The sequence below is a fragment of the Gopherus evgoodei genome, chromosome 3 (assembly GCF_007399415.2).
Source record: "Gopherus evgoodei ecotype Sinaloan lineage chromosome 3, rGopEvg1_v1.p, whole genome shotgun sequence".
Taxonomy (NCBI): domain Eukaryota; kingdom Metazoa; phylum Chordata; order Testudines; family Testudinidae; genus Gopherus; species Gopherus evgoodei.
In genome coordinates, this window is record NC_044324.1 from 110,206,652 (window position 1) to 110,219,062 (window position 12,411).

The 12,411-nt window shown below is 38.2% G+C and overlaps 1 protein-coding gene across 1 annotated transcript in view; it reads right to left on the reverse strand.

The window, feature by feature from the left end:
* EPB41L2 (erythrocyte membrane protein band 4.1 like 2) overlaps positions 1–12,411 on the reverse strand; it is a 271,001-nt gene that overhangs the window by 85,065 nt on the left and 173,525 nt on the right. The window contains 2 exon segments of the mRNA XM_030556298.1: positions 3,046–3,088; positions 11,915–12,019. Of these exon segments, the coding sequence (XP_030412158.1) occupies positions 3,046–3,088; positions 11,915–12,019 (148 nt within the window).

Below are 12,411 nucleotides of genomic sequence, written 5' to 3' on the forward strand. Positions count from 1 at the left end.
TGACATTCTTCTGAGATGAGACCTTGTACTTGATAGTATTCATCTTCAGTTCAAGCCTATGGTTGACTTCCTGAACACCACGTTTTTGTTTGTACTGAATTCTGTAACCATATCACTGTGTGTTTGCGTCAGCTTTCTATCTGCACAGAATCCTGATCAGAAAAATTGTCTGTGAAGAGAAAAGTAATTTGCCTTCTTCCCTAAAGCCAATATTTTTGCTTCTCCTCAGGGGCCTATGTAAAAATGCTCAAAGAAGAGAAAAGAAAAAGGCTGCCAGCCTTTTGCAGAACAAACTTTGTCTGAGGATGGTAAAACGGGAATATTTTAAAGGCAAGCTTCTTTTAGGAACTTATTTAGATATTTCAGAGAGGGCCCTATGCTGTGTCCCCCAGACTAGCTGGAGGAAGAAATAGGATAGGGAGCAGCCTGTAATACTTCAACCTGAAATAGAAATAAATCACTTGACAGCTGATTAAATTCATGCCATGGCCTGGTTGCTGAGATTGGGAATGAGACAGAGCTGTTCCTGGAATTCTTGCACAATTCCACAGGGTACTCTCACTAGACAATATCTACTGACCTCATTTAATCAAAGCTATAGATAGCTTATTTACTGCCAAACTGACAGAGCCTGGCATCAGTTTGGGTTCTAGCTCCAGATAGGACTGGTTGGAGAACTGCAGATAACTAAAGCAAAAGAGTGTAGTTATTGACCCTGCATTTGTTCTAGCTATTACCTGCAAAGACTTATTTTCTTTTGTTGTACTTCCCAGACTGCTTGATCTTGTTGTATGACTACCTTTCTGTAGAGCCAGTCAGAGTCAGGATTGTAAGAGGACTTTTCTGAACACTCTGAATTGCAACAGTTTCTCAAAGTTTCTAGTTGTATCACTGGTAACAGATTTGTGTGAACATCTAATCCCAAAAAGCCTTGTATGTCTATATGAACCAGATCTGAAACCCACTTTTTAAAAACTGATTGCTAGTCTAAAAATGTGAAAGTTCAGAATTTTCCTCAGAAAAGCTCTGCAGCAAGGAGGTCAAGTGGGGGCAGAAAAAAAGCCTGGAGGGAATTTCAGGAAGTTGGGCCTTTCCCTGCTGCCAGTGACTAACAGGTCTGGTTCTGCCCCCAAGATGCAAAGCAGGCTGAAGTATACATTTGTGGTCTTTTGCATGAAGAAGGAAAAACCTCTACCAGAAAATAGTGGCTAAAAGCATTGGGAGTCTTTAAAGACTCCCTGGGTGTTTAAAAAAAAGGTTTTCAAAGGTTGATATAAACAAGCAAGCATCATAATGACCATATTTGATACACAAAATGCTTGTAAGAGACATTTCATTTAATGAGTTACATAAAATGCAGCAGCGGCTCCAGACACCAGCACTCCAAGTACATGCCTGGGGCGGAAAGCCGCAGGGGGTGCCATGCCGGTCCCGGCAAGGGCAGCAGTCAGGCACCTGGGGCGGCTTGCCTGTGGGAGGTCACCAGTCCTGCGGATTCAGCAGCGGGTACGCTGAAGCCGCAGGACCAGCTGATCTCCCGCAGGCAACTCACCAAATCTGCGGGACTGGGGACCTCCTGCAGGCACACCGTCAAAGGCGGCCTGCCTGCCGTGCTTGGGGCGGCAAAAAAGCTAGAGCCGCCCTGATAAAATGTCTCCCAGCAGTCACTGAAGACCGCATTTTAACACAACTAACATTCAACAGACACGGAAAGGTTCAGATACCCATTTTACTGATTAACCCCTGATCACCACCTTAGGAGGTATCAAGTACAGTAATTATGGAGTACTTATGACCGCATGACATCTCAGCAGAGTCAGCAATAAACTGGATAGAAAAGTGTAAGCATATACAACAATGAAAATCTATCTTTATCTTTTATTCCAGTTTACTAACACTAATTTGTTTCAACTCCTTCAACAATTTATTCATTTAAAAATTACTGAAACTTAATTAAAATAATTTTGGAAAAGGCCAGGTATTTCATAATAGGGATATTTTTATTGCCTTTTCTTTTTATTGTATGAGGGAACTGGGAAAAATTCACTCAGAATTCCATATTCTGAGATGATCGCTCCTCTGTTTATCAGGTAGGCTGCATGTGGCACATATGCATAAAACACCAGGTCTAAAAACGAATTAGAAACACAGCTCTGATATTGAAAAAACCTTTCTATAGTTCAATATCCTTCTATAATAATTAAATCATTGTTTCTGTGATTTCTTTAGATTAAGCATGGAAATCAAGATGACAGGAGTCAGGTTAATAAGATCATGCAAACAGGTAAACATACATACATGACTCCCTAAATCAAAGAGTTTTCCTGAATTTACCAGGACAGTTACCACCGAGAATAGCAACTCCAGGTGAGTTGGAGAAGAGAGCTCTAAACTTAGCATTAGTACTGAAAAGCTTTGCCGAAGTAAAGGATGTGATTACTAAAGTAACTAAGATCCCTTGTATTTTCCTGTGATGATGATAGGAAGCACTGTGAATACTGCAGAAACCAGAGTTACCTGTAACTGTATAAAATTTACAAAGTTAATTAGCAAGTTAAATATCATTACAGTTTTGAAATAGGCTAACAACATTAGATCTCTGGTAAACTGTCCAAATCCATCCAATAACCAGGCAAAAGATTTAACTGCGACAGTGCACAATTCTTCATCATGATAGGGGATTGTATGTTAAAAACATTTATTACCAGTGTCATCACAACACAGTTGACTAATTAGGCTAGTGAGCGATGTTTTAATCCAGGCCTAAAACATTTACAGGTCTGCATAATCCTATCCACACTGATGATAAAAAATCTGCTATACCATGGACACCACTACCCATTGTAGACAACTTTGCACTCACATAGTTCCTGAAGTATCTGTAGATGGGACTGTAGAGTCAGTAGAAATCATGTTTTAAAAATCTTCATCATGATCATTCCTGCCATATTCAAGATTTCTTTAAAAAAGTTTAACTTTAAGAAAACATATTTCTGTATTAGAAAATTGAGTTCAAGAATTTAACATCCGTATAGGAGTACTTACTTCTAATTTGCCTCTTGATTTCCTTTGAAGAATCTAACCAGTTCTAAAAAAGAAAGAACATCAGTAGATAAGGAAATAATTCAGATGAATGAATGTGTGTGATATAATTTCATGAATTAAAATAAGTACTTGTACAGTACATTCTTCTGATATTCTACTTTGAAAGTACCCTGTAGAATTTTTGAGTTAACTTGTAACTTTCCATCAAAATTGTGCTTTGATTTTCCTCACCCTCCGCCCACACACACACAGCTTATTATGCAACATTTCTTACTTCATTCTCTTAGAAAAAACCTTATAATTCTGGAAATTAAATGATATTTTATAGTCTTCTATTTTGAAGGAAATTATACCTCACAAATCACCAAGTAATTTCCTTTCATTTATTCCTTTTATTGACAGAAAGCAGACAGAAAGCAGTAAGTAATTTCTACTTACTCCTGCCTGCAAACGAATACAAAGTTACTGAATTAAAGATACTTCTCTCCCATTTTCTACAAAGTAAAAATAGTCTTTCTTCTCTCAGCGTCACCCAAACATTAGCTCTGGCAACACTAGGAAGTGTTGGAAAAGATCTGTTCACAAAGCTTACTTTTTTCCATATTGCCCTCTTTTCAAAGGGTTCACATTGTGAACCAAGTATGGCATTAAAAGCACTGGCCAAAATGTTCAAACAAGTATCCATATCTATATTTAGGCACCAAGATGAAAATTGCCTGCTTTTCAGAATTAGGAGCTTAGCTAATAAAGGATGTACCACCTTCAAAACAGAAAGCATCCCAGTACAATCTATGTAATTTACTACAATTTGAAATTGGTGTACCTATTGGGTTTCTGGGAACTGGGCGGGCTGAAACCTGCCCAATGCTAAAGGATCCCCCTGAGCCTAAGGGGAGGATCTACAGGACCTCAAAAATCCAACTGATTCCGGGGGACAACTAATAAAAGAACAGGGACAGGAGTGCAGTCAGAGGATCATAAGAAGGGAGCCTGACAGGGACACCGAGCAGAGAACCCCGGACAGCGCTCACTGCTCCTCAAAAGGCATCAAGGGAGCCAGTGGACGCCGCCCAGAGGAACTCTGCCTGGATACGTGAACGGACTAAGAATCGGAAACAAGCCCCACAGTCACAGGAGTCTCCATTGGCCAACCTCCTCTCCCTGGTTGTGTAGATGGCCATTTTAGCCAGGGCAAGGAGGAGGCTGACCAGGAGGTCCCGCGACTTTGTGGGGCCACGGATAGGGAGTGCATAGAGAAGGAGGTGTAACTAGGCATTTAACCCTGTAACTGATCATCCAGAAGTATTTCTAGAGGAGGAGAATTGAAAAAGACAAAATGTAATTATTAGTAACTGAAATTATCCAGATTGCTAATCTTATCCACAGACATTATGTAAAAGAGGCCTGCAAAGCTTAAGGAACTTATAACATAGAGCCTTTTGTTTATTGATACAAACCAAGTCGAGGTTGTTTGAAACCATTGCATTCAAATATCATGGCAATGAACGTTGTATAAAAACATTCATTTCCAAATTCTACATATATACTCTGTAAATCAGGTTTAATGTATTTTCAGAAGGGGTGAGGAAAGAGATAGAGGCTGAGATAGGCAAGGGCAAGAGGGGCAATAATTTCACTTCACCATCTACCCCGCAGGTGTCTGCTTTAAAATCTCCCAGGGATTCCAGAGGTGTTGTATTGCCAAGGCTGTTGAGGGAATATCTGTATCAGTGCATTTGTTGCCTGACCTAGCTACATTCTCTCCCTTCCAATGCATCCCACTTTTGGAGCTGTGCTTACATGCTCCCAAGGTCTTTTCTTGCCTTAGGTAAATTTAGCTCAGTAACAGCAAATGCACTAAGCTGCAGTTCCTTAGGGCTTCTGTGGAGCAGAGAAATTTGTACCAAAGTAACCACACTGATATTTTCACTCTAGTGGAATCCTTTAACATAGACATGCCTTGCATCAGTGTGACTTACCCTACGAATTTCCTGGAGTGAACCACACTGGTCCAAGCTATTTTTGGTTATACTAGTGTAAATTTCCCTTGCCCAGAAAAGCCCTTAGATTGCGTTAAAAACTTGCTTTAAAACTAATGATAGCACCTGCAGGGAAAACATGATCATAACATAAGATGAAAAAGATTTTCCACTCTAGTTCTACACCTTAACTTATTTGCACACATATAGCTACTGATTTGGGATTTTTAGTTAACAGTGTTTCACTTCACCAAGAAAAACAAAACTAAATCCAAGAGCGCCAAGAAAATTCCTCTCGATAAGATCTCATTATTTTGGAGTGAGCAGTGAAGATTTTTCAATAGTGTTCTATAATATTAGCAACTATATTTTTATAAGAAGTGATTATAAATTTCCTTTTCTATAAACTTCTTTAAATTATGAAAATCATTCAGGATTTCTTACAGAAGAAGGACTGATTCAGCCTGCTTCTGCACTGGCTATTACAAATTTGTTCAAGGCTACTGCATTCTGTATAGTTGTGGTTATAAATCATCTTGTTTTTTTGTAACAAAAAACCCCAAAAACCTGGACATCCTCTACTCTTCATAAGCCACCCAACTGCCATCTAGTGGAAAAGTCTTTCCAGGTGAAATCCTGGTCCTACTGAAGTTAATGGAAGTTTTGCCATTGATTTCAAAATGAGACCAGGATTTCATTTTCTGTGTGTCTAGCTAGGCTTTCAGTTCTAGCATTAACACAATTCTTCAAATGAGCAAGGAAGAGTTTTATGCTATTTTATATCAACAACAATGATTTAAAGGTTAAGTCAGTGGCTTTCCCTCTAGAGGTTTCCCACATTAAGTTTGCAAATAAACAAGCTCATATTTGTCATAATTTTCTTTCAAATACAGTGATAATGGTTTAGAACTTAGTCAAAATTATGCAAAAACACAATTTCATATATGTACCACTTTTACATAATATTTTGGCTTTAACGTTACGGAATACTATGATGTGGTAGTATACTTAACAGTCATATCTGCTTATAAAGAGCAACATTCTTTACTTTAAACTAGAAAGTTTTAAAATGAAAAAGGCAGCCTTTTGTTTTGTAAGAGATACTAGTTTCACTTTTTCTGATTATTTCTAAACCTGGAAGTAGTTCATAGTTTTAGCAGCAATTTCCTAACTTTGTTAATTAACTTTATTTTGCATATCTTTGCCTACTGATTTCAGGGCACCTCTGCCAGATAAAATCAGTGGTCCTCGCTGCATAAGGTGGGTCTAATGTTCTACATAATATGGGACCTTAGCTATAATACACAGGAATAGTTCTCTAAATTCATGTATTTCACAGTTTTTTTCTGTGCCCTTCATTTTGGCTAGAGTATTATAAATCTATCTAAGCAGTCTATCCTGATATGGGCCATTTTGCTTTGGCTTATTGCGAAAGGAAAAGACAGTGTTTTAGCACAGAAGATTTAAACGTATGCATGTTAAGTTTGATCCAGTAGGCAAAACAAGATCATTGTTACATTTGTAAATGATAGGGTTAGACAAGTAGACAGAGTAATGAATTGTCAGAGAATGTCAAAATATTCTCCACCATTACAAAATACAAAGTGTTTTTGTACAAATCCAGAAAAGCAGCATTTCCAGCTGTGATACAGATCATCACAGAGCACAAAACAGAGTATTAATAGAGCATTCATGAACTCCCTGTTGATTTCATTACCCTATGTGCCATCTAAACTTTTTGCAAACAACTTTAAATGTTTCTACAAACTCTAAAATTTCAGAGAAAAAGTATATTTTTAACTTTATAACATTTTTTTTAAAAAGTTTAATAAATGCTAATGAAGTGTAGTTTTAAGTTACAATACATCTCTCCCAGCTGCACAGAACACTGACATGGAAAAAAAAAATCAATAGGATTCCCTATATTTGCATTCCTGATGTTGCATTAGGGAGCAGCTCTAATTCTCCACTCAGAAGAGTGCATGGCATTCAGTTTTCCACACCCCACAGCTGCAGTCTAGCACACCAGCTGGCTCATAAATGAGCGACTGTGATAAGTGCACAAGAATGGGAAAAACACATCATTCAGCATTTAGCACTGACTGAGCTGGAGGTCAGAGATTTGTGGCATTTTAATCTAAGGAGGCAACAGCCACAGCAGGAAAAAATGGATCAGAATGAGCTGGCGCCAAAATGAGGAAACAATCTAATCTTCAGAATCTTAATACAGAAAGGGGGAATAGAAAAGAAGATCAGCCCATAAGAACTGTGAAGCTTCCAACTCTCTGCTTTTATTTTAAATCTGTGGCTCAAAGCAGCTAGTAATAGTGTTTTGTTTTTTTTTCTGGATCAATGAACTCAAGAAGTGAGATAACCATTTTGAAACACAAAGGAAAAAGAGTTGTGCAAAAGAAGAGGTAGGAATGTAATAGGAGATGGAGAATTTCAAGCATATGGTTTGTCCCTAAAACCCAGATACATGCAAAAGACCTGAAGCTTTACACAGCAAAGAGGAACATACTGTTTTTACCATTCTGAAAAATACTATAAATATGAAATATTTCCATATATATGTAATGAGACCATGACTAGAACTTTTAAAATTGTAAAATTCCAAGTGCACCTATTTTATTTAGTCCCACTCTGTATAGGTACACAGTCCCAACCATCAAGTATTTTGTGAACATGCACCATGGATGCAAGTCAAAAAACACACTACATGGAACTGGTAGTGTTGCCCTGATAAAAAATGGAAATAAATGCACCTCAGTCTCAGACATAGGAAGAAAGTATGTACAAGATTCACAGCACATGCCGGGCCATTCATCCTCCTCTAGAAAGAGCATAATTATTCAGAGATACCATTTAAATTTATTTCACTCGACATGTCAAGATTCAGGATGGACCTGTCATCACTGAGGATATTTGAAAATACACGGAATAAAAACAAAACAAAAAAAAAACAACCCTTTCTACTCCTACTTGGTGGCATGAGTTCAATGGCATTCTTTGCAAGAAGAGATTGGAGTTCTTGCTATTGTTAAGCTTTAAGAATACACACATTTTGGGGGACTAGGGAGCATTATTTAGAGGAGTTTATTTAAAGCTGACTTTATAGTCCCTCTGTTATGAACTTGTGTATTTAGCACTCTGTAGCCAACAAGTATTAAAGGATTCAAGCCTCTCAAACAGACTGGTCTTTGAAGGTGAATACTGGCAAGACTGAAATGTTCTAAAGTGAATACCTAACAACCAGAGATTACTGCTGCTGGAAATTAGTGGTTCAAAGCAGCCTCTGCTTCTGCGGGAAGGGTTGCCAAACACTCTTGCTCCAGTCATACTGAACAATTAAATATCAAAACTGTCAATGCACCATGAGATCTCACACATAAGATGGTTGAAGGCATCATTTGTGTCTTGCTTCAGACTGTATTGTGAAAGAACAGTTGCAAATGAATCCAGCAGAGGCCAGCTAAGTAACCTACATCTTCTAATTCGTTCTAGGAGACAAAGACAAAAGCCTGCTTTCTCCTCAAATTTTTCTTGCTTTACAGCATTAATGCATTAAATGAATGCTGATGCTCATAAAAACTAACAGATCCAGTTTAAAAAAAAAACAAAAACTTCACACACAGCTATGTCAAAGCATCTCAAACCAGACCTGAGGACCTCTCTTAGTTCCAAGTTAGATTACATAGTTTTTTTCCTTAACAGTTTTATTTAGTATTAAGTACTGCACACTTTTCTCTGTGTGGCAGGGAGCTAGCAATATGTGCAGGAGTCTTGGAAAAGTGGGAGATGGGCAGTAGCAAATGTGGGGAAGTCAGAGGGTTAAAAGATTGGATGGATGTGTTTACAGGGGCTTCCAGAAGAGTTTCTAACTACTTTCAAAGGAAAAGTTTAAGACTTGAAAACAATTTTTTTTTTAAATCAGCTCATGTACTTTTTTTATTTCCTAAGTGGCATAAGGTAGAGGGGACCAAAGACAGAGCTAACTGGAATCGACGCAGAGAGGAAGTGGAACCATAGCTAAGGCAGATGTTGAAAGAGTAGTAGAAGAACTATTAAGGAAGGACAAGGCTGCAAAACTCCAGGGAAGATAGGATGGCAATGAGGAGAATGTGACTGACAATACAGAAGACAGCAGAAAGGTGAAGAAGGGTGAAGAAATTATATATAAACATGTACCTACCATAGTACAAAGAAACCCGTACTGGATATTAATAGCAGCTATAGTAGTAATTGTTCAACTTTGAATTCCTAATAATGAAGGCATTACTGGACGCAACTATCCACTTACATAAGCTGTAGCGAAAATACAGAGTCCTATTAAAAACCGCAATAACTGTGGCTTCCTCCACAGCAGGAGACACCACTGTGAAACTATCACTGAGGAGAAGCAAGCGCTCGGTATTTCATAGTACACACTGTAAAACATATGCAGAGTATGAAAACATTCAAAATCCAATCTTTTTTATTGAATTTTTTTTTAATAGTACTGTTTCAGAAACTATTTTATGAAGTGGCATTTAGTCTTCAGAACAATACTACGTCAGTAGGGTTGTTTTTTTTACACTCAGTACTGGATGTACTGAAATGGTTCTCACTTGTAAACTTGTCAAGAACATCTGAGGATCCAAGGCTCTCAGTGAAAAGATTAGAATTTGCTAACAATGGAAAAAACTCTGACCTTTGCTCACCTTGTTCAGCCCAATTATAGCAATATGACTGTATAAAAAGACTACTACATTTGAGAAATCCTGTGAATGGCAAGCATAGATGGAACTGTAGAGGTTTCTGTATTAGCTACTTGAAACACATCTGACTATTTTGTGGGGAGGTGGGAAGTGGACTGAGGGGAGTAGGGGACAGAAAAGACATTATATAAGCTAGCTGCAGTATCCAAAAAAAAGAGGTTTGAACATTAAAAATACAAAAAAAAAATCTACTATTCCTTTTGGAGGAAAAATGAAGAGTGCTGTATGTAGTACATAACTTATTTGTGAGTAGAGTTTTAGACAGCTGTTTCATAAATATTTAAACACTGCTAAAAAGGTAAGTCAGCAACTGGTAATTAGAATCATGGAATATCAGGGTTGGAACGGACCTCAGGAGGTCATCTAGTCTAAAGCCCTGCTCAAAGCAGGACCAATCCCCAGACAGATTTTTACCCCAGTTCCCTAAATGGCCTCCTCAAGGATTGAACTCTCAGCACTGGGTTTGGCAGGCCAATGCTCAAACCACTGAGCTATCCCTCCTCCTAATTGAAATGCATAAAAACTTTCAGTTGACCAAAGTGTTTGTTTGCAGAATTTATAAAAAACAAACAAACAAACAAAATCTAAATATGCATCCCACCCCATCCTATAAGCAGATGAAGGTAATGCTGAAGGCGGCTAGGGGAAAATTATCAAGTTTTAGGGAAAAAAACAATTTCTGATTTTAGGTGGAATCATTAAAAAACCTCTCACCATAGACCAAAACTCCAGCACTGGGGAACTAGCTGCAGTTTCATCTTTACAAATGCTGAGGCTTCCCTCAAGTGTGAGATTTGGGAGTGAAGAAATGCATTTTGGAAAAGTGCTAGAATTCATTACATTTGAAAACCAGCACAGTTAAAGTGCTAGGCCTGGGATCCTCCCAATAAAATATTACTAAAGATATCGGGAAAAGCAAGGAAGCAGTTTGAAAATGGGGATAAAGCCCTGATTGGTTGGGAGATGAAAGTCGTATGGAAGGCACAGAAAAGGGGAAAAGAAGAAGAGAAACTCAAAGACTAACTAAACTTCTCAGCTTCTGTTGCTCATCCAAAGTTTGCTAAGGTTTTCACTAAAAATGATTGCCTTCAAACGACAAGCTTATATATTAAAATATCACCCCCATGTACAGGTTTGTATACACAAAGATTTAAAAAAACCCTCTCAAAATTCTAAAGTAACATAACATCCCATTAAACGTTTCACCCTATGAGCCAATATGTCACAATAGAGCGTTTAACCAATTTCCAGCAGATTAAAATAAATTCACATTTTATGGGCTTCATACTAAGATTATTTCCTGCATGATGTCTCCTAGTTTAGACTCATAGACTTTAAGGCCAGAAGGGACCATCATGATCATCTAGTCTGACCTCCTGCACAATGCAGGCCACAGAAGCTCACCCACCTAGTCCTGTAATAAACTCAGGATCTCTGGCTTAGTTAGTGAAGTTCTCAAATCATGATTTAAAGAGTTCAAGTTACAGAGAATCCACCATTTTAGTTTAAACCTGCAAGTGACCTGTGCCCCATGCTGCAGAGGAAGGTAAAAAAGCCCAGGGTCTCTGCCAATCTGACCTTGGGGAAAATTTCTTCCAGACCCCAAATATGATGATTTATTAAACCCTGAGCATTTCAGCAAGACCCACCAGCCAACACCTATGAAAGAATTCTCTGTAGTAACTCAGAGCCCTCCCCATCTCGTGTCCCATCACCGGCCGTCGGGGATATTTGCTATTAGCAGTCCCAGATCAGCTACATCATACAATCCCCTCCATAAACTCATCTAGCTCAATCATGAAGCCAGTTAGGTTTTTGGCGCCCTCTGCTCCCCTTAGAAGGCTGTTCCAGAACTTCACCCCTCTGATGTTTAGAAATCTTCATCTAATTTCAAGCCTAAACTTGTTGATAGACAGTTTATATCCATTTGTTCTTGCATCCACATTGGCACTTAAACTCCTCCTCTCCCTCCCTGGTATTTATCCCTCTGATGTATTTATAAAGAGCAATTGTATCTCCCCTCAGTCTTCTTTTGGTTAAAACAAGCCAAGCTCTCCAAGTCTGTTAGTGGAGTTACGCTAAAAAAGAATCTAACAACATTCTACTAACACGAAAACAAATCTTAGTGCTTACCTTCTGATCTGAATTATCTCGAATCAACAGGCCAAAATAGTCCTTTTCCAGTAAATTGAGCTGTTCGCACACCTTGTCAAATAGCACCTGGCCTTTAGCTCTTTTCTGGAAGAAAAAAAAATCAAATAGCTGGTTAGCTTAATGAAAGCGTTTAATTATTAGAATTCTGAGTCATTCATTATAGTAACACAATTCTAGTTAGGAAGATTTTAAATATATTGTACCTGTATAACCTGAATATTGAAAAAAATTGTGTCCTAACAGTTTAACATTATAGGTTTGGGCTTGAATAGAGACTGGCTGACTCACTAAAAAGCAATTTTCCCTCTCTTAGTATTGACATCTCCCTCATCAATTGTTGGGAGTGGACAACATCCACCCTGACTAAATTGGTCTCCAACATTGGTTCTCCACTTGCAAAATAACTCCCTTCTCTTCACGTGCCAATATATATTTATGCCTGGATCTGTAATTTTCACTCTATGTATCTGAAGAAG